Below are 26085 nucleotides of genomic sequence, written 5' to 3'. Positions count from 1 at the left end.
AGAAGCAGTGCAATAATGAAAAAAATAATTGGCAAAGCATTTTTTGTGTGGGATAAGCAAATAGTCTGATGAATCTTGCATTAATTTGTAAAGTGCAGGTGATCTGACAATCTCTTTTAAAGTGAGTCAGATCAATATAACTGAAAAGTGATTTGCCAGTAATCTTTTCCACAAGATGATGACTGTTGAATGAAGCACAGCTTTATTTCCGGACAGGAAGTGTCAGCCTCTTTCTTCAGCACGTTACGCTTATGGTTTATCCTCCTACTCACTGTCACCATGTTATGTTTTATATGCAGAAGTCAAGTTAGGTAAAAGGGATATGACTCTTTGTGAACTAGGGCAGCCTGTCCTTCTCCACGCCTCCCTTATCACTGCCTTGTCAAACCTAAAGACCAACATAGTGAGTAGTTCTAGTCCAGCCTTTCCTCTGTAGGGCTCAACACAGGAAACCAACAACAAAAAATTATCATTGTAACATTAGTAGTCAGATAGCAGCAATGCTGTTTTTAAAAAATTCATTCAACCAGATTGATTCTATATTTGAATGAGATAGACCATTTCTAGCTGGTTGGACAAGTTGCAATAATCCACATGAGAATTAAGTAATAAATATAGTCCATTGCTGCCTGCACTTGATTTTTCCATTCCTGGCTGTCACCCACTGTTTCAGTGTTTACAAGAATTTGATGTTCACATGATCAGTACAGAGTAATTTGCATTTTATAGTGAAGAAATGGGTTTTTTTTTAGGCCATGATACTGGACAGTTAAGCTTCAACAGACCATTGCATTGTACAATAATGATTCTGATGCAGAATTTCACTTTATGTATAGTTCGACGCCCCCTTGTAGTGCTATTTGCCTTTATAAAACAGGCCTACAAGTTAGCGAGGTTTGAGGAGATTTGTAGCTCAGGTTGAGGTTCTGGATGTAGGCTTACTTGCTGAGCTGAAAGGTTCAGTTTCAGACATTTTGACACCATAGTAGGTAACATCATCAGTGAGCCTCCAGATGAAGCACTGGTGGCTTGCTTTCTATTTATGTGCTTAGGTTACCTTGGGTTGGTGACACCATTTCCTGTGGTGATATCATTTCCTGTTCTTTTTCTCAGGGGGTGGTAAATGGAATCCAAATCAATGTGTTTGTTGATAGAGTTCTGGTTGGAATGCCATGCTTCTAGGAATTTTCGCATATGTCTCTGTTTGGCTTGTTCTAGGATGGATGTGTTGTACCAGTCGAAATGGTGTCCTTCCTCATCTGTATGTAAAGATCTTAGTGAGAGTGGGTCATGTCTTTTTGTGGCTAGCTGATGTTCATGTATCCTGGTGGCTAGTTTCCTACCTGTTTGTCCAATGTAGTGTTTGTTACAGTCCTTGCAAGGTATTTTGTAAATGACACTAGTTTTGCTTGTTGTCTGTATAGGGTCCTTCAAGTTCATTAGCTACGATAATGCCAACAGGTATGAGTAGTCTTGCAGTCATTTCCAAGATGTCTTTGATGTAGGGGAGAGTGGCTAGGGTTTCTGGACATGTTTTGTCACTTGTTTGGATTTGTTGTTGATAAATTGGCAGACTGTGTTCATTAGGTATCCGTTCTTTTTGAATACACTGTATAGGTGATTTTCCTATGCTCTGCGTAGTTTCTCTGTGCTACAGTGTGTGGTGGCTCATTGAAATAATGTTCTTAAGCAGCTTCGTTTGTGGATGATTGCTTCCGTAGTTCAGTATTTGGTCTCTATGCGTTATTCTCCTGTAGAAGCTGGTTTGAAGTTCCCATTGGCTGTTCTTTCTACTGCGGCATCTGGGAATGGCAGTTGGTTGTTGTTTTCCTCCTCTTTAGTGAATTTTATGCCAGTATGGGGATTATTGATGATCTTGAAGGTTTCCTCTAACTTGTTTTGTTTAGTGATGACAAAGGTGTCATCCACGTAGTGAACCCAAAGTTTGGGTTGGATATTTGGCAGAGCTGTTTGTTCAAGTCTCTGCATTACTGCCTCTGCTAAGAACCCTGATATCGGTAAACCCTTGGGTGTTCAGTTGGTTTGTCTGTAGCTTTTGTTGTTGAAGATGAAGTGGGTGGTAAGGCATAGGTCCACTAGCTTGATGACATCATCCTTGCTGATGAAGTTGGTGGGGTTTGGTGGATGTGTCTTTGGTTCTTCTAATAGTGTAAACAGTGTTTCCTTGGCCAGGTTAATGTTGATGGATGTGAACAGGGATGTTAAGTCAAAGGAGACTATTATTTCATCCTCTTCTATCCTTGATGGTCTTCAGGAATTCTTGGGTGGAGTGAATGGAATGGCGTGAGTCTTCTACCAAGTGTTTTAGTCTTTAGTGTAGCTCCTTGGCCAATCTGTAAGTTGGTGTTCCAGGTAGTGAGACTATGTCATTTACAAAATACCTTGCAAGAACAGTAACAAAAACTATATTGGACAAGCAGGTAGAAAACTAGCCACCAGGATATATGAACATCGGCTAGCCACAAAAAGACATGATCCACTCTCACTAGTATCTTTACATACAGATGAGGAAGGACACCACCTCAACGGGGATAACACATCCATTCTAGGACAAGCCAATTGAGACATGCACGAGAATTCCAAGAAGCATGGCATTTCAACCGGAACTCTATCATCAAACACATTGACTTGGATCCCATTTACCACCCCCCAAGAAAAAGAACAGGAAATGATGTCACCACAGGAAATGGCACCACCAACCCAAGGAAGCCTAAACACATAAATAAAAAGCAGGTCATACCACCAGTACTTCATCCAGAGGCTCACTGATGATGTTACCTCGTATGGTGTCGAAACGTCTGAAACTATCTCAGCAAGCAAGCCTATATTCAGGCCTACAAGTGTTTGGCTGGTTTACAGAGATTGTCTTCTTAAAGCTGTGCTGCAGCTTTGAATGTTGAGTGTTACAATTCTTTCTTTTGTTCTAAATCTATTTATATAAGAGACAGGCAGCCAACTAATTCTTTCTACATTTTTCCTTGTGCTTTATTTAACATAGCTATCTTAACTTAATTATATGTCTGAGCTCTTTCTTTGCATTACAAAACATTTGGCTTTGCTTACTGTTGCGTTGTCCCTCCAGCAATTCTCAGCTTAGGATTTCCTTTGAGAATTCCAACAGAGTTCCATAATTTAGAGGGCAGATTCCATTGTAACTGTTCCTAACAATACCAATTGAACATTATATAGTTTAAGCCAAAATTAAACTATTTTTATTACTCTACCTACCTCCACAGTTTCACGAAGAGCTAACAGAGCTTGATCTTTCTCCTCTAATAAGAGACGAATTTCAGGATTCAGATGGGAAAACTGGTCATAAAATGTCCTAAGATAGATAAAATAATGATGGGTCATTCGAAAGGAAGCACATTGTATGCACGATTATAATCCATTAATGGAGAATCTGTACAAAACACCATGCATTACAAAGCTAAACCATAATAAAGAATGTTCACCAGCCTGAAGCTAGTATGAAAGTCAATGCAAATTGAAGGAAAGTCCAGTGAATTTGTACTGAAATAAAAACACTGCATTCTGTTCACAGACCCTAGTGTGTTTGCTGTTCAGAACAAGAGCTTTTTGATACAATACAGCCAACATTAATGGAAAATTGGATGTGGATGTTAGGCAGGTCAATCTTGTACAACAACCATCTTCTTGTGTTTCTGTGGGACAGACAATACTTTTCAGCATAAAGATGCTCTGGACTAGATTGTTTTCAAGCATCTCTCAAAGACAACATATACTTTTAAAATAAGTTTCAAGTACTCATTCTACAACACAAATACAAATAATATATTTGGTGATGCCATATGTTTGACAGTAATATTGAATGATGTTGATGATTAATATTAGAACTTATTACTAGATTTTTAGTTATTACTAGATTTTAAGCAAAATCTCAATTCTTTATTGTCAGTTTATTTTCCAGTTGACTTGTCTTCTCCAATCAAACATTTTTTGATATTTCTTAAAATGTTAATTAGTTTTAATCATTCTGGTTGCAGATTGACTGAATGTAAAATTTTACTTCAGCCACTTATTCATCTCTCTACGTAATTGTGTGTGTATCTATGAACTGAAAATGTGTTGCGGGAAAAGCGCAGCAGGTCAGGCAGCATTCAAGGAGCAGGAGAATCGACGTTTCGGGCATGAGCCCTTCTTCAGGAATGAACAGTGTGTGTATATCTATGACCTCTATTTCTAAAACAAGTTGTAATAGGCTGTGATAAATTATAGCAAGTAACTGTAGTAATTACTGCATTTAACAAAACTTTGCTCAAAATAAATTGCATATTGGACCATTGTGCACAAATGAGTGGGCTGATTATTTCACTGAATTGTCCCATTTAATGGCACTTAAAAGTGACTGAATGAATATATTCTGCTCTTAAATGTAATTAGTTATTTTCTCCTGATTTCTTCCCTTTACCTACTTCCAACTTCTCCCTGTGGTACATTAACCAAGAGATTATTATTCATATTGTGAGTTGAACTATTACAGCAATGTGTAATTTCAGTTGGGCTGTAGATGGGAACTTGGCCAATCTTCACTTTCTTAGCACAAGAACACTGAGGCCAATTCCAGTTTATTCTGTTCAGTTACTTTATATTAGTTGTAGGCCCTGATAGTCCCTATTATACTTTTGTTATTAAACTTACATTATTTTATCCTTCACTTACTCTTTATCTCTTCAAGCCACTGGTCCTGTGGACCATGCCACCTACATCCTTCACACAGATTGATATTTTTCATGTATGAATGTGATATACTGCAGATCCGTTAAAATACATAACATAAAAAGTAAATCAGAGTGGATAAGACTATGAATGTACCATTGTATTGCTGAGTGAACATCATGTAGCAAAAGTAGAGTTCAGGACATTATGGTCATTGCAAAATGATTGAACTGCTAATTTATTTGTTGTCTGCCATCACCATGTGATATTGTTGCTACCTTGACTTCTGCTCATAAAGGTGTTTTTGACATGGAATACTTGCCCAATGCAAATTAGTTTCACATATTATGAACATCAACCTCAAAACAGTCAACCTACTACCCAGCTTTTGCGCTGTGAGACTGCAATTGGATTCTTAAAATCTTTCACTATAAACTACATAAAGCTTGTTTGTACTATAGTGCAAAAACAAAACTTGTTATCGTAAATTCCATCTGGATGTCTGAAAAAGTAAAAACCACAAAGTCATTAAAAACAGGAATCTACAGGCCACAGATAAAATATATGCTAAATATTTCTCTACTTCCTTCTAACAGTATTTTATACTATATCACACACACTAAATATTGAAGTACTGGTGTTACTAGAAGAGGCTTACATGTGTTCATCTGACCTGAAATTTAAAGTTTTTTTTATAGCAAAATATGGCTCGTCCATGTGTTAAGCAAAAATAATGAGATGAATTTCCCAGCCTCTCAACGAGAGGCAGTCACGAGTCTGGTAAGAAAATATGCTGAGTTCAAGCAAATTAGATTCTTGGTGCCAAGAATAAAATATCTGATTTTCCACCCAGGGTTTGGATGGAGAGATGAGAATCTTGCTAGTGAGAAGTAAAATATCTGTTTGTATTCTGTTAGTGCCTCTTGTCCCCTCATTTATAAACAAATTCCTATTGTTCAATTTCTATGTTATAGGACTCAATTACGAAGAAAAAGTTGGACTTTTCAATCCTTCAGAAAGTGTAAGACATTATCAGAGCACAAATGAAATATTATTTTAAATTAACTTTCAAATGTTTGTCTGAGGACAATGAACTAGTTCAAAATAGTAAAGCTGAATTTTTTGAATACTCATTCCAAAGAACAGAGTTTCATATATACTAGGCAAAATATCTAGAACCATTGAAGATACTAGAATGGGGGATTTTCGGCATGGATGAATTAGGATGGATGAAATTGTGTTCAACATGTGTGATGCACTTCTATTCATTGTACAGAATGAACTATGTTCCGAATACTAGTCTGTTCCATATGTTCCACACCCTAAGATTCCCTCTAGAATATGAAAAAAAGCCCTGAAAATTCACTCAGTCTCTATGAAAAAGCTACTTTGAACATTATAGGTTGCAAGAACACAGAGGTAAAACAGGTAGGTGAAGTTCACAACATCAAAACAATCACTATCCTCTTTTCATTAGATGTTTCACAAAGGGACATTGATCAGCACAAAATCACCTCATAAAATGCAATTGCACAATTAAGGTATCTCTTGGAGCATGGTGACATTGTCTATGTTTTATGCGTAAGAAAGTAGATGACCCAATGTTGCAGATGGGCCTGAGTAATCTAGCACTTTGCACAGTGTACGTGTCTCATCATTTATACTGCCTGTTGCAAATGCCAGCAAGCTACACCCACAGCAGAAGAGAACAACAAGTTTCACTGTGAAAAAAGAGGAAGATCAAGTATTGTTGGCAGCAATAGTATCAGAACCAGCTGGCAAGAAGGCCAAGTCATTTCCTTCCTCAGTTTCAGCAATTAAATATTAATATCTCACATGGTCTTATTGTTAAAAACATAAAAGACAACCACTGTATAAGCACAGATGCCTCTGTGACTTACTTGAGTTTATCCAAAATGTATAAGAAAGAACATACCTTTATACTATCTACATTTATATTATATAATATTATATATTCTAAATACATAGCATACATTGTCTTTTGGGACATCTTTTAGATCCTACAAATTACATTTGAAATGTAATTACTGTTGTATTCCAGGAGTCAATCTATATACTGGAATGAGAAAAATGACCAGTTAATGTGCTTCCATGCTATTGGTTGAGGAATGAATATTAGCGGGAAAACTGGGAGAACACCATCCTATTATTTAAAGTGCTACCAGAGAGCAGTTATTCCTCCAAACATCAACAGGTTCAGCAGTAACCAAAAATACCTAATGATTCCAGCATGAAATTGTTTGAAAATAGAATTACATCATAATTTCAAAGGTAGTGCCTTCTATAAACTAAATTTAATAGATGTATTTGGAAGGTTGTAGTGCTTACATAATTTTGACAATTTAGATAACCCGTTAGGGATATGTTTGCTAATGTAGCACCACTTTGAGTTGCATCATGCCAATTTCCATTGATTGCCTTGGGGCAGATAAATAGGCTGCTGCTTTTGTTTATTTACGCATCACTATACTTGAAGAATGCTGCAGGGATCAGACAGGTACTGGGTCAGAGCATTGCCTGCCTCCAGGTATTTGACATTTGGCTCAGAGAGACACTACGTAAATACATCTTTGGCATGCTGTGTTGTTATTTTGTGAGTATTTTAATGGTTCACAGGTAAAAATGCAAATCATTAGAAATGGATCATTTTGTACTACTAGGTCAGATACAATTCCATATATGCCCCCAAAAATATTGCCTCACATGAGGACCCCACTGAGCTTTTACAATATTCCTCTATTCCACAATCATTATTCATAGGATTGACAACTTAATAATGATAAGTTGCAAATCAGATCAATTTATTCTTAACTTAGAACTGGACGAAAACTTCAGACATTAGATGTACATGGTCTGTGCTAGATTCAAATAAAATATGTACAGGTACTACAAATAGATGGCAGGCAATATTTTACCATTATGAACTGAAATAAGTATTCTAAATTACCTCTGCTTCTGACTGTTGTTCCACATTTCAGGTTGGGATTGGCATTCCTTTGTAAATAAATGCATGTTGGGTGGTACGTAATCTAGAAAACAAAATAGGATAACTTTGTGCAGAACGTGTATTATATTTTGCTTGAGTTGTAACAAGTTATTACACTCACATATAGGAAGATAAAGCAGCATCATTTTATGTCCTTACAGCAACTATTTCTGGTTACCTCCAATGTAGTTTTAGTTGTGCAGAGAACATTGCACCTACATTTTTAAAAATACATTTATTGTTGAACCATCACAGCAGGATAAGTTCAAATGAGTCAGTCATATATCACTCTGGTTTTAACTTAATTACTTTCTTACTTCTGGAAGATTTAGATCTATTAATTAATATTAAAGGAAATCCTGTTCATTTGTGTTTCATTCGTCAGTGCAATGACAGAGGAATTAGAATCGAACATTATGTTCTGGAAAGGTTTTATATAGCCAAGGATGGAGTCAAAGGCAGAAAGGAACATTTTGCAACTTTCACAGCTGATGAACTTGCCACATTTCCGTTACATCAAGTTATGCAGTATTAGAAAATAAGACAATGCAGTACTGTAAACATCTCAATTGGAGAATGATGGGCCATATTAAACAATCATGATTCAAATGTTAGAACCACTAACATGTTTTAAAGATCAAACTCCAGTGCTTTTGACATTGCTGAAGATTTACTCTTGATGACATGATGGAGTATAATATGTAGATATTAATGGATACTCTGCCATAACTTTCACTGAACTTTTATTCCTAGTTGGTGCTCTCAAGGAAATATTTTAACTTTCATTAAGGTTCAGCTAATCTCTTCTAAAACAGGGGCATCAATGCATTTTCTGATGGCATTCATTTTATTTAAAAAAGCAAATTACCAAATTAGCTTTGACAGCAAGCCCATCCAATTCCAACTCTACTCTCAAAAAGGATAATGGCAGTAAAGTCTTCTTGACTTGAATATTAACTACCATTCCTTTGCTGTTGGTACAAACATCATGAAGTTCTCTACCTTACTCAAGCTCACAAGAACTCCAACTGTTCAAGGAGACAACCAACGCAATTTCATAGGGGAGTAATAAATGAATTCTTATCAGCATCTCATCCACATCCCAAGAACAAGAAATCAACAACTTAATTGATTATTCGGTGGACCAAGAAGTTCCTTTCCAACACAATATTGTTGGCTCACAATTTTTTTAAACAAAAAACAAATATAGTTTTTAAAAAAAATTGAATCATAAAATGCTTCATTTATGCTTATTGCCAACATATCTTAAATAATATGAGTCAGTGTACTCTCTTTCTACTGGCTCTGTAACCAAATAATTATTAAGTGCAAGAAAGCAGCTTACCTGAAATGTTTTTGTCTGCATAAGTACTGTAATTTTCCACCTCCTGCCAAAATAAAGGAATCTACTTACGAATTTGTTAAACAAATGTGTATTCGACTATTTTTAATGACTCCGCAAATATTTGCTTCAGGTTGCCATTCCCATTATAGGGAAGAATTTGGATGGGATCATCTGTCATAAATATTATGCCATCTCTTCAGTGTTAGTGTGGATATTCTACTGAAGTTATGGTAGATAGTCAAGAGAGCTTACACTGAAATTAATGGCATTTTGATTTACATTTATACTCCATACTGAATAATGCAAAGATGATTATCTCATTCTCATCAGGAAAATGGTGGTCCTCAGGTTAAACTATCACCAGTTGACTCTCTGTAATGAAAGAGCTGCCCTACAGTCTGATAAGACTACGGCGATTTATCTTTATTTACATGGGATAACTAACAATATTTAATATTAGAGAATAACTCCTTTAATGTTCAATGCAATCGCCCATATATATTTCCATCAAAATCACCCTTATTTTATTGAATACAGTTTTTGCAACAAATATATAAACTTCATAACAGTGCAAACGCAATTTTTCACAATTTATTACTCATATATTTTGGCTGATACCTTGTTAAGTGGCTGTGCCAGACTTTTTCAGAAAGTGGTTGCAAAATTGCTTTATGAAGTTTATAGAATATCCTTTTCATTAGGTCCAATATCAATATTTACGTAGACACAGAGGTGCCTCTGTAACTGAAGGTATGAATGTTAACTACGTTCTTTGGCATTGTGTATCCCATTTGTTATAGCTGTGCTCACAGTGTACAACTGCTGCTGATTTCAGGTGTTGTCAGCAGCAATTTGCAAACATAATGTAGGGATCAACAGATATGTTGGTAATTGATAGGAATTCAGGATTTTACCATATCTTGGAGTAATAAGACTCTGAAGCTTTATTGGCAATGAAGCAGAAAATACTCAGGCTACATGGCACATCAATCAATGTGTGGAGGAGAAAAGACAAGACTATCTTTCAGGTGTGTACTGTTATGACCAGTTCCTGGATGAGGGTGATTTTTATGATTAGCACAAAAAAAATTGCCTTAAAAAGCGATGGTGTAGAAGTATTTTCACTATATTGTTTGTCCAGGCACCCGAGTAATGTTCTGGGACCTGGGTTCAAATCCCATCAGCTGTCAGAGAAATTCATCTGGTTCACTAAAGTCCTTTAGGGACATTAATGATCCGTATCTGGTTTGGACTATATTTGACTCCAGACACACAGAAATGTAGTTGACTCTTAACTGCCCTCTGGGCAATTTCAGGATGGGGTGGCACAGTGGTTAGCATTGCTGCCTCACAGAACCAGGGACCCAGGTTCAATCCCAGCCTTGGGTGACTGTCTGTGTGGAGTTTGCACATTCTCCCTGTGTCTGCGTGGGTTTACTCCGGTTTCCTTGCACAGTCGAAACATGCGCAGGTTAGGTGCATTGGCCATGCTAAATTGCCCATAGTGCCCAGGGATGTGTAAGTTAGCTGAGTCAGCCATAGGAAATGCTAGATTAGAAGGTTGGGTTCAATTCCACCCTCAGGTGACTGTAGAGTTTACACATTCTCCCCGCGTATGAGTGGGTTTCCTCTGGGTGCTCCAGTTTCCTCACAGTCCAGCGAAGTGTAGGATCAATGGATTTCCATGTTACAGGGATGGGATGAGTCAGTGGGATGCTCTTGGAGGACTGGTGTGGACCCAATGGGCCTAATCGCCTGTAGGACTTCAATGATTCTAACATTTGAGAACATAAATTCCAATTATCAACTGCATGCTCAAATGTTTAAGATGAATACATATTTAAATGCATTTTATTTTTCATACAGAAATTACCCAATTTGCATGATTTTAAGCAAAAATATTGAAATGTATTCAAAGCAATTTAGGCTCTTATGTAGTTTGCTGGTTGCAAATTCTATCCTGTGGATTTATACCGGCAGAATAAAGATGAAGGCAACAAACACTGACAAAAGGATTCTCAGTGAATATCAGATTTATGTTACAAGTCAAAAAGTGTGGTGCTGGAAAAGCATAGCCAGTCAAGCAGCATCCAAGGAGCAGGAGAGTCAATGTTTCAAGCATCAGGATGACAGCTTATGTGTGAATTCTCGAATCTCCTGCTCCTCAGATGCTGCCTGACTGGCAGTTTTTGACTCTGATCTACAGCATCTGCAGTCCTCATTTTCTCCAGGTTTCTGTTACAAAACCACCAGAAAGGGTCTACACTGAGACTGTGAAGTCCAGCTGTAGTGTGGGTATCTGCCAGAGCCCAGGCAGAGTCAGATAACCAGTTGTATGTGTGAGCACAATTGTTGAAGAGTCACAAAAATGTAATTTAATTTATTGACACTAGACGTTCCTCAGCATGGCTTTCAGCAACTGGGAAATTGTATTGCTGCTGGGCTAAGCAGGTTGAGCACTCAGATTGCTCATGCTCAGAATAATTGCTGCTATATTAAACACACCTATATTGCTGGTCCGCTGCTACTACCTCGAGTGATGGATGGCTACCTCTTCAACAAGAATATCAACTTAAATTTATATGGCACCTCTCATGTAACGGAACATCCCAAGCTGCTTTTGGACACTATTAACAAACAAAATTTGACACTGAGTCATATAAGGAGACAAGAAGATAGGTAACCAAAATAAATATGATTTAAAAGAACATCATAAAAGAGAAGGTTTAGAATAGAAAGAATTCCAAAGTTGAGGACCTAGGCAGCCAAAGGTATAATTGCAAGTGAGCAAGGAAAATCATTTAAAGAGAATCTTGGCACCTCTAATGTCAGTAGCAATGTTTCATTTAAATTGACAATGTTGCTGTCGGGAGTCTATCACCAATAGCATCAAAGTAAAATAAATACACTGTAATGTAAAAACCACTGTATAAGTTTAGCACAATAGGTAAACACTTACCATTTGAGTAGCAATTAAGTGAACTGCTTGAAATTATTTGTTTGAACTGTAACTGAAATTAAGGATTTGAGTTGCTTATGTGGCTCAGTGATAACACATCACCTCTGTGTCAGAAAGTTGTAGATTTAAGTTCCACTTCAGAGGCTTCAGCATGTAAGCTCTAGGTTAGTATTCAGTGAAATACTGAAGGTGTGCAGGACTGTTATTGGCATTACCTTTTGGACAGTCAAAAAAGGTGTTGCCTGAGATATTGTAAAAGGCTCTAATAAATACAAACATTTCTTTCTAATTATTGGTGTTAATTTTACCTACGTTTCTGGGTCGGCAGATATCTAGACAGCATTTATCTCTCCACCCTTCAAGCACTGTATTCCTGATGAAGGGCTTTTACCCGAAATGTTGATTTTACTGCTCCTCGGATGCTGCCTGAACTGCTGTGCTTTTCCAGCACCTCTAATCCAGAGCCTTAATTCACTCACTGGAGAGGCAATCAAAGTTTGTGAGAAGATTTGTAGCTCGGGTGCTCGTTGTTGTGGTTCTGTTCGCCGAGCTGGGAATTGGTGTTGCAGATGTTTCGTCCCCTGTCTAGGTGATATCCTCAGTGCTTGGGAGCCTCCTGTGAAGCAAGCTCAAGTTTACATTAAAGACCCATATTTACTTGAAATCCTTCTGTCATGTACTTCTAATACTGTGGACTACTAGGAGAAAGTGGGGTCAAAAATATGTGCTAGAAAAGCACAACCGATCAGGCAGCGTCCGAGGAACAGGAGATTCGATGTTTTGAGCTTGAACTCTTCATGAGGAGTACTGCGTATTTGTACGATTTGGGTGACAACACAAAAATAACTGCAGTTATGAACTTCCTCATGCTGTTTGAAATTTGATGTCATGACTGCCTTTCCAGGCACAATTGTGTGTAGAAGAACTGCATAAATGATCATTGACAATAGTGCACCATCAGCCAGAACAGACACATTGTAACTGGGTAGCTTCACAAGTCCTTTGAAGACAAACAGACAGAGGCTTCTGCTCTGTGTTGCAGTGACAGTAAACTGAGATCACAATGTGGGGCATTGTATGCATGAAATGTATTACTAAGCTGGCTACTGAACAAAGTATTCAATTAGTAACCATCGGAGAGGCCGGTTTGTAAAATGACGTTTGGCAGTCTTTGATGCAATTCTCAGAAAAGGCTTTCTGAGCAGGCCAGTACCATGAGCTAAGGACAAAGCAAAGCTTGCATGCTTGCTGTCACTAGTTTAATGGTACACTTAAATGAAGATTCGGTTTATCACCTCACAGTACATTGTTGGTGATTAGTTAGGTACAGAACTCCATCAAAAATAAAGGCATCTGAACATTATACAGTAATAAAATGTACCTGCATATGAAAAAGGTGTCTGTTTCTTACTTGTGTGCAATTGAGTTCTTCCTCAATCTTCTGTCTTAACATGTATAAAACTGTTTCAATAATTCCAGGAGAGCTCTTAACCAACTTTGTTAATATGTCTTCGGAAATATGAAAATGTAATTTGGAAAATACTTTCCTGCGTAAAAAAATTGTGAAAGAAATTTAATTGAAATATACTTCAAAATATCATACTTTTCATCAACGTAAGACTCTATACAGGTCTTACAAAAATGAATATTTTCTGAAGGAAGTGTAGCAGATTTTAGGCAGCATGATAGCTCAGTGGTTAGCACTACTGCATCACAGCGCCAGGGACCCAGGTTCGATTCCAGCCTCGGGTGACTGTGTGTGGAGTTTGCACATTCCCCCTCATGTCTACGTGGGTTTCCTTCGGGTGCTCTGGTTTCCTACCACAGTCCAAAGATGTGCCGGTTAGGTGAATTGGCTGTGCTAAATTGCCATAGTGTTCACGGATGTGTAGGTTAGGTGCATTAGGGGAAATGTAGAGCAATAGAGTAGGGATTGGGTCTGGGTGGGTTACTCTTTGGAGGGTCAGTGTGGACTTGTTGGGCTGAATGGCCTGTTTCCACACTGTAGGGATTCTATGACTGTTTTAGGAAGTAAATGATAAATATTATCTGTCATAAATTTCTACTTGATTTCCAGTTACTAAAAATTTCATATATAAATAATTAGCTTTATTTGCAAGTTTTAATTGTATTTTAATATAAAACTCTCTCCTATTCAATAGTTAATGCAGAATATTCTACATGGAAAATAATTTGTAAAAGACGACATTGTGGAAAATATGACTTTGGATAGTATGCAGAGAACAAAGTGGATTCCATGAGCAACTCTTTTACAATGAAAAAAATTAAAAACAAAAGGTAAATTCCTCACCTATAGATAGAAGGTGAAACATTTTAAGCACATTAACAGTGTAGTAAATAGGAAAATAACTATTGTCCATGTTTGGAGAGATTAACAAATAAGCATCATGAGGTACTTGGTGTAAAAGTCGAGTAGAAAAATGTTGAGAGAAGCTGGTCTGTGAGAAAGAGTCACATGAAAGATTTAATCAAATATGGACAGGATCAGGGAGTGAGAGAGAAAAATTCATATGAAAGAGCTAATCAAAGAGAGACAAGATCAGGGAGAGAGAAAGAAAGTCAATGTCAATATGATCAAGAGAAGATGAGATTGGGGAATAAGGTGGAAAGATCCAATTGTACAAATTGACTGCTCAAACATTGCACTGGTAGAATCCCTTGATCATACAAGACTTCTCCTTGCTTGCTTGTATCTAATAAAGATTGCTCGAGTTGAACAAGACATCGAATTCTCAAGGCTTGTTTGGGTACCTGGACAAGCACTCACCCTTTGTACATGATGACAAGGAGCAGATGTGCTACATTGGGACCGTGGTAGTGAGGAGACAGATCATGGATTGAAAATCTTTATTTTTACCATCTGTCATTAGGAAAAATCTACGTTGCAGTAACCGGACTGGTCATTTAAGTGGGTATCAATAAATCACTGCCTCATGTGTCAAGACAACAAAGGGAAAGAGAAGAGCAGCCAGATAGATCAGAATTGTGGCATGACAGGAAAGCCAGAATGACAAGGACATGTATCTGAGCTATTATGCAATAGAGGTCAGAATCACCATAAAGCAGGGGCCAGAGATAAAAAGCAATGGTAAGAATAGGGTAGAACCATGAGCTACCTGCTGGATTCAAACCATCACACAGCTGGTGATAGATCAAGAGCCATTGTCTGCGTCAGGGGTGAGATTCATTATAGGGCAGGGGCTGGGGCAAAGTATGGCTATAGGAATAGTGGGATGTCCTGCAAGGCAATGGTCAGTGGGATAAAAACAATGACTGCAGATGCTGGAAACCAGATTCTGGATTAGTGGTGTTGGAAGAGCACAGCAGTTCAGGCAGCATCCAAGTAGCTTCGAAATCGACGTTTCAGGCAAAAGCCCTTCATCAGGAATAAAGGCAGTGAGCCTGAAGCGTGGACCTGGGAGTTGCAGTGGGAGAGGGACTCCCTGAGATTCTTGTAGAGAGAGGAGGAAAACTTCTTCAAGGCAGGCATCCTTGCAAGAGGATTCGCAGTAGGGTTAAAATCAACAAGGTAAAAACAATGACTGCAGATGCTGGAAACCAGATTCTGGATTAGTGGTGCTGGAAGAGCACAGCAGTTCAGGCAGCATCCAAGTAGCTTATTCCTGATGAAGGGCTTTTGCCCGAAACGTCGATTTCGAAGCTACTTGGATGCTGCCTGAACTGCTGTGCTCTTCCAGCACCACTAATCCAGAAAATGGTCAGTGGGAACATAGTGAAATGTCAGAAAACAACATGATGAAGAAAAAGGATTGAAAGCCCAGAGTTACTCTAGGGGTGCAAACTATCTGCTGGAGTACCCAGTAAAGGGACAAGGTAGGTAAGGGGATTATAATCATTATTTGTTCTTGAGACTAAGCATACAAATCCAAAAACAATGCCAGATAAATAATAGAATCAGTGGCAAAACACACTAGGACAGGCGTCAGGAAAAGTTAGTAAAAGTTTCAGTGGAAGTACAATAGTCTGGAAGACTAGTGAAAACACAAAGGAGATTAAAAAAAAATTTGTGTAAGTCTGTGTTTAGTCTTTTTATGCATTCAGAAATTGATAAATGGTAAATATGAATGAGCGGAAGTGTATCTGAACAAAGTTACGTTAAATTGATGTAAATAAAAGCAGTAGCCAGAAGAAGCGATGATATAAACAAGGGTTTAAGTTCTTGAAATGCAAAGCTTGCTTTCCAATTTGGTTTGTTTGATGGTAGTGGAATTTCTGGGATGGGTCTGGCTAGTACAGATGCTGGATGAGTTTGTCGGTGAGGCAGAACAGCAGATGAAGAGTCCACACATATGACAAGAAAATGGAATCAGTCTGCCTGCTAGCTAAATATGAGAAGCAGTAGAATAACTGGAGCCAGTTAGAGTTAATATTGAAGAAGGAGAAAGTGAAGACTGCAGATGCTGGAGATCAGAGTTGAAAAATGTGTTGCTGGAAAAGCGCAGCAGGTCAGGCAGCATCCGAGGAGCAGAGAGTATCGACGTTTCAGGCATAAGCCCTTCTTCAGGAACTCCTGCTCCTTGGATGCTGCCTTAATATTGAAGAAAACAAGGAACAGAAGGAAGACATGTGTGCCATACTTGACAGGACAGAGTCTATCACAGAAAGAGAGGAGTAAATGAGGGCTGGAGAGTACAAACGTGAAGACACAACAGGTTGGTGGGTGGAAAAAGTGAAGTTCATGAAGCCATGTTGTGTGGATGTATCAAGTTTAGAGGAAAAGAGGCAGACAGATCAGAAATAATTGAAGGACAGCAATAGTGAAGCTGAGCAGGAGAGAGGAAGAGATGATATTAAGGCCACCGGGTATTGCAGGGAGAATACGAGATCAGGGAAAACCATGAATTACGTTAATTTCAAAGGCAAGTTACAGTAAAAATTAGGGATCATTTGTGCTTGGTAACCAACTAAAGGAAGGCCTCTGAACCCAGAACAGGCAACAGGGTTAGAAAAGGAATTTGAAATCACATTCATTTCCAAGGAACTAGACATAGGATTTGGGAAACAGGGACAAGGACAAGAGCAATGCGGCAACTCTCTTGTCAACACAAAGGTAGATAGAGGGACAGGTAGCATTGACGAGGTGGGGAGGCTGCAGAAGGATTTGGACAGATTAGGACAGTGGGCAAAGAAGTGGCAGATAGAGTACAATGTGGGAAAGTGTGAGGTCATGCATTTTGGTAGGAAGAATAGCGGCATGGACTATTTTCTAACTGGGGAGAAAATTCAGAAGTCTGAAGTGCAGACCTTTAGTGCTAGCTAAACCCCTAAAGGGGAAGGAAAGCAAATCAACATATATGTGGAAAGTAGATATATTTCGGAGTCATACATGATTACCTGATTGTCTGGAGCAAGCAAGAATATGTATTGCCTCAGTGGAATCATATACAACATGAAAAGAACATTTGGAACCTCATAGTGGCAGTAGGAAGTAGCAGTGGTCAAAGTTGAAGTTCACCAGAAGATCATCATTCCAGTTGCAAATATATAATGGCCAGGAGTACAATTAAATAATTGGGAAGCCAAGGACCAAAAGGTGTAGGGTAGGGGAGTCTAGTGATTACAAAGAGTCTAATGAATGGAGACCATAGGATACTTGTTGTAAAAGCCAAGTTGTAGTTCTTTTGAGAAGCTGGTCTGTGAGAAAGACAATCATATGAAAGAGCTAATCCAGTGGAGATGGGATCAGGGGACAAAAAAAGAGATTCTTGTGACAATGTGATTAAGGAAAGAACAGTTTGGGAATAAGGTGGAAAGATCAAATGGAAGATGAAGCAGTTAATCAAATGAACATTTTGTAATTATATAAATTGAGTCCTCAAACATTGTAATATAAAGAAAAGAACTGTGGATGCTAGAAATCTGAAACAAAACAAATTGCTGGGGTAACTCAGGAGGTCTGGCAGCATCTGTGAAGAGAAAGCAGAGTTAATGTTTTAGCTCCAGTTACTCCTCTTCATTTAAATTTCTAATTGCCCAAAAAGTACCTCAAAAATTGAAAGATCATTCAGAAGAGTAGGACTTCTTACATGCTTGCATCCAATAAGTATCACTTCACTTGAATGTGACACTTGACTTGAATGTGAGGCATGTTTTGGGAGTATCCAGGGAACTCCTCACTCTTAACCGCCATTTTAATTATACAATCAGGGCGGCTGTTTTCCGAGTCAGAACTTGGGTGCTTCAGGATAACACTAAACCTAATGTTTAATTTTTTTTTAAAAAGTAGACATATGAATTGAAGTCAGCATCATCAGTATGTCACAATGGAGCTATTACAAATTTAGCTTTGCAATAGTAGACTTCAAACTTGGTTATTTCCTGTCAACTCGCAGCTATTGCCAGGAAGGACTGTGCAGCTAAGGAGTGTTGCCTTCATTGTTACTGCCAGCACAATGTTTATATTGTCCATTGGCTTCAGGTCTGGCACCAGGAAAGAGTATAACACAGTTCTGTCCTGAGTGAGGCATGATCTAATCATATGGCACACCCCAATGATTTCAAGGAAACTATATGCTCTGCCATTCAACTGTGGTGGATTTGACTGAGACCTCAAATCTACATTCACACACACCCCCAATCACCTTTCACCCTTTCAAACTTGCTGCTGTATAGCCAGGATTGGGCAGGCCTTTTTTTTCTGACAACATTGCTGTTCTAAAATCCATTCACCGAATAGGTGAACAGAGGGCGGAGGGTGGCTGGAACACGTTGCCAGCAGAGGTAGTAGAGGCAGGCATGGTAGATGCATTTAAGATACATCTGAACAGATGCATGAGTAGGTGGGGAGCAGAGGGATACAGGTGCTTAGGAATTGGACAACAGGTTTAGACAGTAGATTTGGTTCGGCTCAGGCATGGAGGGCTGAAGGGCCTGTTCCTGGGCTGTAAATTTCCTTTGTTCTGTGTGACCAAAAGTTTAGTCAAATAAGTAGGATTTAAGGAATGTTCTAAAGAAGGGAAAGCGAGAGAGAGAAGAATAAGGAGAAAATTCGAGAGTTCATGCCCACGCTTATGCCTTGGAAGAATGTAGTTCCATGAGAGAGAGTGCAGAGGAGATTCACCACCTGAAACGTTAACTCCAATTCCTCTTCACAGATGCTGCTAAACCTGCTGAGCTTTCCTAGCAATTTCTGTTTTTGTTTCTGATTTACAGCATCCGCATTTCTTTCAGCTTTTAGATTGACCAGATGTTGCCTGGGCTAGAGCGATACGGTTCTGAAAGGAAACTAGAAAAGCTATGGTTATTCTCCATAGAGTAGAGAAGGCTGAGGGAGACCTGGTTGAGGACTGCAAAACTATGAGGCGTATAGGTTAGGAGAAATGTTTTCCTTCCCATAGTAGAGGAGTCAATAACATGGGGACATAGGCCGAAGGTTCGGTGCAGATTTGAGGAAATTGTTTCTACTCAGAGGGTGGTGGGTATCTCAGCTTATTGCCTAAAAGAATAGTATGGGTGGGAAGCCTCAAAAGAAGTATTTCAATGAGCACTCGAAATGTCATAGCAGACAAGGCAACAGGCCAAGTGCTGGAAAATGGGATTAGAATAGATATAATACATGACATATACACAAAGAGCTGAAGGGACTTTTCCTATGACCCTGTGCCCAGACTGCTGCAAGCACAACAGTCAACGGTGACCAATGAAAATCATCCCAGGAGAAGGACCCATGGGTTAGCATTTCAAATAAAGATTGCTGACCACCCAAACATTTTAGAGTTTTTATCAGAATAGTGACAGGCATCATGCCCCAGAACTTTAAACTGCATAAAGCAAACTTAAGTGAGACAAGGGCGGAAAAAGTTATTTCCTGTTGGTTTCTTCTGAAATTTGAGGTAATTCGAAGAACTTTATGAGACAACATAAAGAGAACCAAGGGGGTGTCAGTCCAAATAGAGTTGAGCAACACCAACTTCAAATGATACGAGGACAAATTTCAGTCATTTTACTCGAGACAATTCCTGAGGGTGCTTCACTGAAGCAAAACTATTCATAGCAGACCATAAAATATTAAATATCAAAGCACTTGCCTGTCTAATATCTGCCAGTTGCTCAGTTTTTGCTGGGTAGAGTTTGCTGGAATATAGTTATGTATTTCTACCATTTTTGGCAAAAAATGCTTCACCACTTCAGCAACCAATACTGAAAAGAAATGAATAAAAGCCGTTTTGAAATTTTTTTGGTTAGCAACTTACCATTAAGGCTATTAAAACAATCCACAACTTTCTATCAAAATTAGTTAGGTAAAGTTATCAAATCATTACATGTTCATTTTCTACAATTTCAATATATATATATAACAATTTATTTCATTGAATAAAGTTAATAGGGTTAATTTTCCAACTATGTATTGAAAAACAACTGTTATCTTTCATCGGTTTCAATTAGGGGATGTGGTTATTACTGGAGGAGCTACCTTTAATACTGATCAAATGCCCTTGAGAAATTGGAGGTGAGCTGCATTCTTGAACTTCTGCTATCTATTTGGTGTCAGCATGGGGAGGACTGTTAGGCAGGGAGATTCCAAATTTTGACTCAGCAAAAGTGGAGGAACACTGATATATTTTCCAAGATAGTGAGGAAGCTGGAGAGGAACTTGCAGGTGGTGGTGTTCCCTTGTACCTGTTGTCCTTATCCTTCTAGATGTAACCCCCATCCCACTATTTATCTCTCAGCTCCCTTCCCCCTCCACATCCTTGATGAAGGGCTTATGCCTGGAACGTCGATTCTCCTGCTCTTTGGATGCTGCCTGACCTGCTGTGCTTTTGCAGTGCCACACTTTTCGACACCGGTCATAGGTTCGTAAAGTGCTGTGTAAGGAGCTTTAGTGAATTTTTGTAGTACATCTTGTAGATGGTACACAGTGCTGCAATCAATGGTGCACATGTGGGAGAGGAAATAAATGTTTGTGGCTGTGATGCCAATGACAATGGAAACCTAGTCCCAGATGGTGTTAATCTTCTTGAGTGTTGTTGGAGTTACACTCACTCAGACACAGGGAGCACCAATCACATTCATGACTTGTGCCTTGTAGATGGTGGACAGATTCTGGGGAGTCAGGAGGTGAATACTTGATGCAGGATTCCTAGTATCTGACCTGATCTTGTGCCCACAGAATTTATATGGCTCATCCAGTTGAAGTTCTGGTGAATGGCATTCCCCAGTATGTTGATAATGGGGAATTCAGCAATGGCAATCTCATTGAATATTGAGGGCGATGGTTAATTCTCTCTTGTTGTAGACAGTCTTTGTCTGGCATTTCTGTGGTGCAACTGTTTCTTGTCACTTGTCACCCTGAGGTTGGATATCATCCAGGTCTTATTGCACCTGAACATTGATGGTGTCAATATCTGAGGAGTTGCAAATAGTGGTGAACACTGTGCAATCATCACTGAACATGTTCACCTCTGACCTTATGATGGAAGGTAGGTCATGAATGAAGCACTGAAGATGGCTGGACCAAGGACATTACCCTGAGGAACTGTCCTGGAGAGAGATGCTGGAGCTGAAATGACTAACCTGCAACAACCACCTTCCTTTGTTGTGAAGCAAGTAATGCTCAATACACTATGGGTGACCCTCTACATCACTTTATTGATGATTGAAAGTAGATTGATGGTGTGGTAATTTGCCAAATTGAATTTGTCCTGATTTTCTTATATATAACATACCTAGACAATTTTCCACATTGCTGGTAGATGCTAGTGTTGTGACTGCACTGGAACAGTTTAGCTACAGATACAGCAAGCTCTGTAGAACAAACCTTCAGTGCAATTACTGGAATATTGTTAGAACCCATAAACATTGTGTTATTCATGCCACAAACATGATTGAGTGTTTCTTTAACATGTAGACAGGACTCCGTTTCCACAAGGAATGTGTAGTATTTACCCCTATGATTCTGCCATGGGCGGATACATCTGCAGTAGGCATGTTGGAGAGGATTTTTGCCCTCTTGTTGTTTCCCTCACCACTTTCTCCAGACCATTCTGTGGCTATGTGCTGTAGGGCTTGACCAGCTTGATGAGTAGTGATACTAATTGTTGACAATTCATTGTTGACATTGAAATGCCCCCCACACACTACATGCTATGCCCTTTCCACCCTCAGTGCTTCTTCCAACTGGTGCTCAATGTGGAGGAGTACTCACCTATTGAGGGGAAGGAGTAGGGTACAATATAAGGTAATCAGCAGAATGTTTCCTTGTCTCTTAGAGCAACTCCCTTTCAACTGTATAATAATGGGCTGCTATCTCTGCTGATGGGACAAGACAAATTGTCATTTCCAGTGCCTCGGTTGATGCCCGGTGGTTTGTGCAGTTTCATTCCTCTGGGGCAGTTGGTGGTCACGGGAAGGGATGGTTGGGGCATTGGTGTAGCAGCACACTCCTTTTGCTGTTTCTGCCTGGCTTCAATTCTTTTCCTCAACGGCCAGTCTCGAGGTGCTTGATGCCTTCCTGGATGCTTCTCCTCCACTTTGACAGTCTTGGGCCAGTGATTCCCAGGTGTCTATGGGAATGCAACAATTCACCAGTGAGGCCTTGAGAGCATCCCTGAAGCGCTTCCTCTGTCCACCTGGGGTTTGTCTACCGTTTTGAAGCTTACGGGTCAATACCACTGTGTCCTCTGTCATGAGCATAAGTCAGATTGTCAACCTGCTATGGGCCTTCTTAACTTGTAATTCCAAAATATTTTTTTTTAAAAAGAGCTGATACAGTGAAGAATGGCTGTTGATTTGATTATATGGCTGGCTGGAAAGAGAGACCCACTTCACACCTAGAAATGTGAGGGGAACTTCAAATAACAACCTTATAAGGGATGAAGGGCCATGTAAAACTTGACTGGACTTTGACCTCTTGTGACTACTGTTCGATAACAAGCTAGCTGCTGCAGATTGCACCCAAAACTGCAGGCATAGTTTGTGTTTTCTTTTGAAGAACGCACAAGGGCAGGAATTGAAATGTCAGTTCAACTTTACTGGAGTAAAGGAAACTGGACAACCAAAGGACTCTCTCTCATCCTGAATTTGAAATTCAATCATAGACATAAGGAATCATAACAACCAAAGCAGCTCCTAAGTGCTTTATGAAATAAGCGTTGGACACATAGGTACAATTGCTGCTGAAGTAAAAATATTTTTCAAATTTTTGTGAGTTCATACAAACATTTTGACTTACCTCTACCTTGTTCCAAGTTCCATAAGATTAAAATGGTTAGCAAAAAATACTTTTGTAAATGATGGGGATTACTCTGTACTGCATGATTGTTGTATAGTGTGGGGTCATACAGGAACCAAACTATTGCGCTACAGAAGAAATTATTTTATTTATAAGACCATAAAACATAGGGGCAGAAGAAGACTAGTAGGTCTACTGTGTTTGCTCCATCATTCAATGATATCATGGCTGATTTGATTATCCTCAACTCCATTTTCCTATCTTATCCCCATAAAACTGGCTGACTGGAAATATGTCTCTCATAGCCTTGAATATACTTAATGACTTAGCCTCAACAGCTCTCTGTTGCAAAGAATTCCATGGATTCACTAGCCTCGAAAGAAGTTTTTTCCCAAATCTGTTTTACGTGGATGACTCCTTACTCTGAGATTATGCCCTGTGGTCTGAGACTCTCCCACAATGAAAACATCTACCCTGTCAAGGCCCCTAAGAATGTTATATATTTCAATAAGATCACCTCTAAACACCAAAGAGTGCAGGCCCAACCTCTCCTTGTAAACAGCTTAGTGAGCCTTCTCCGGCCTGTCTCAAATGTCAATATATCTTTCCTTGGATAAGAAGTCCACAACTATGCTTTATAACCACAATATTTGAAGTGTGGCCATTGTTATAATGTAGGAAACTCAATGGTGATTTGCATAAGGCAAACTCCCACAATAAGCAATATGATAAGCACCCGATAATCTAACTTTTAGTGATGTTGGTTAAACATTGGCTGGCAAAGCTGGGAGACATTCCCTGTCATTAAAATGCGTAATTACATGGCACCTTTTAGAGCTGCAAGGCAGTACCTATAACAGAGCGGCACTCCCTCAGTACTGCACTAGAATGGTCAGTTTTGTGACAATTGCTGGGGGGGGGGGGGGGGGGGGAGGTGAACCAACTGAGGGTTGCAAATACTCAATGTCTCTGTAAGCACTAATCTCCCCCCCAAAAGCATATCAGTCCAGGGAAATCCAAGCATCTCTTACCCTTGCGTGTAGTGCAGCGGAGGAGAGCACTGGTACCTATGACCCCAGCCATGGCTCACCTGTGTGGGAGGGTGATCCCAAAAACTGCAGCCATAGCTCTCCTGACCCAGATCATTACTCCTCTCACATGGGCCCTCGACCCCATCCCATTGTCCACAGCCCCACCCTCATGGACCCTGGGACTTCTTAGTCATGACCTACCCAACCAGGCCTTAGACCCCGCCCACCCATACCCTCCACCCATCTACGCAGGCTCTGAACCCCGCCCCCCCTCCTCCACGACCGCGCCCCCCCCTCCTCCACGACCGCGCCCCCCATGAGCCCTGAACTCCGCCTCTTCGACCATGACCCCGCCCGCCCAGTACCTAAACCCCGCCCCTTCAGCCATGGCCCCCGCCCACCCGGACGCCGGACCCCGCCCCGAAGGCGCGCTCGAGCCCCCAGCGCCTCGTGCGTTCCATGGGTGACCGTTAACGGCTCGAGGTCCGTGGCAGTGGGCGCGAGGGGGAAGAAAGCTCAGCTCAGTCTGCGCGGCCGCCCCTCCCCCATTCCGCTCCCCCTCTACCTCCGTCGCTGAAATCCCGGGCGATGTTCCGTTTCGGCCTGGACAGCGGGATTCCGTCAATCCAGGCGTACACTTCCTGCAAGGCCTCCTTGCTGAGCTCCCGGGTCATGGTGAGCACCCCGTCCGGGCTCTTGGCACCGCGGAGTTCTCGCGCTCTTTTCTGCCGTTAGCGGTGGCGGGAGGGCGTGTGTTTACGGCCCGTTGCCTTGGTTACACCGTGGGGGCGGGGGGGAGGCAGGTTCCCGGGTACGGTGCAGGAAGAGGGACAAGGGGGTATACGGCGCGGGATAAGCCCAGTCCAAAAAAAAACAGACACTCAGATAAAACAAAGAACTGCGGGAGCTGGAAATCTGAAACAAAATCAAAATGTTCTGCCAAGACTGGCAGCATGTCTACAGAGAGAGAGAGAAACAGTTAATGCTCGAGTCCATGCTGCCAGACCTGCTGAGTTATTGCAGCATTGACAGGTCAAATGTCACACCACACCACACCAATTTTTTGCTACAAATTCTGTGCCTTACAATTATGTCCACCACAACCACCTGATGAAGGAGCAGCGCTCCGAAAGCTAGTGCTTCCAAATAAACCTCTTGGACTATAACCTGGTGTTGTGTGAGTTTTAACTTTGTCCACCCCAGTCCAACACCGGCTCCTCCAAATCTTGACTGAAGTCAGTTCACGGCTAATCATTTAAACTTGGATTTTATGTGAAAATGTGCCAGTTCACCCATATTTGCCACCGGCTGTCACTTATAAACCATTAAGGGCATATTCTAACCTTAAAAATGACTATCTTGATGCCACGACACTTGAATGATTCTGCTCACAGGCATCACGCTTAATTTTTCTTCTTAAACTACATTCCCTTCAGATAATTGGGAATATCCGTATTTAGGCAAATTCTGTCAAAAATAATCTTAATAGCATTCAAGTTGGATTTATTTATTGCCAGAGTCCCTGCACTCACCTGGTTATTGAGAGGTGCATGTTTGGGGACATATGCACTATTTTTTTAAAAGCATGTTTTTCTGCAGCCTTGATGCTGGTGCTTTCAAAGATTAGATGCCTGTTGCCCACTGAAACACACCTTCGGTCTCAGAGACATTATTTTGATAATGACTCAATTTCTTTTGTATAATGTGTTGTACTCTCTTGGTCTGTCAATTCATCACTGTATGTCTAGTACGGTCTTACAGCAAAAGGTAGGTCCATAATGCTTTTTGGTCCCACATTTCATCACTACGCCTTGTAACACTTGGAGA

The 26085-nt window shown here is 40.0% G+C and overlaps 1 protein-coding gene and 1 long non-coding RNA gene across 9 annotated transcripts in view; one reads left to right on the top strand and one right to left on the bottom strand.

Annotated features, from left to right (window-relative positions):
* Positions 1-25200, bottom strand: part of spef1 (sperm flagellar 1) — a 32525-nt gene extending 7325 nt beyond the window's left edge. Inside the window, exons 1-7 of one of the 4 annotated variants that reach the window (XM_072583251.1) lie at positions 24824-24924; positions 22202-22559; positions 20082-20193; positions 13394-13559; positions 9054-9096; positions 7670-7751; positions 3250-3346 (exon numbers count right to left, since the gene is read on the bottom strand). In XM_072583251.1, coding sequence (XP_072439352.1) covers positions 3250-3346; positions 7670-7751; positions 9054-9096; positions 13394-13559; positions 20082-20155 — 462 coding nt within the window. In that variant the 5' untranslated portion in view covers positions 20156-20193; positions 22202-22559; positions 24824-24924. Of the gene's footprint in view, positions 1-3249; positions 3347-7669; positions 7752-9053; positions 9097-13393; positions 13560-20081; positions 20194-22201; positions 22560-24823 lie in introns of all 4 variants that reach the window. The other 3 variants (XR_011962305.1, XM_072583248.1, XM_072583250.1) reach the window with 3 other exon arrangements.
* The window catches only part of LOC140484662 (uncharacterized), a 120382-nt gene continuing 119076 nt past the window's right edge, over positions 24780-26085 (top strand). For all 5 annotated transcript variants that reach the window (XR_011962307.1, XR_011962306.1, XR_011962308.1 and 2 more), the window contains exon 1: positions 24780-24933. This is a non-coding gene — a long non-coding RNA (uncharacterized lncRNA). The remainder of the gene's footprint in view (positions 24934-26085) is intronic.

Source organism: Chiloscyllium punctatum, chromosome 13, assembly GCF_047496795.1.
Source record: "Chiloscyllium punctatum isolate Juve2018m chromosome 13, sChiPun1.3, whole genome shotgun sequence".
Lineage (NCBI taxonomy): Eukaryota > Metazoa > Chordata > Chondrichthyes > Orectolobiformes > Hemiscylliidae > Chiloscyllium > Chiloscyllium punctatum.
This window is presented reverse-complemented; position numbering and strand designations above follow the sequence as displayed.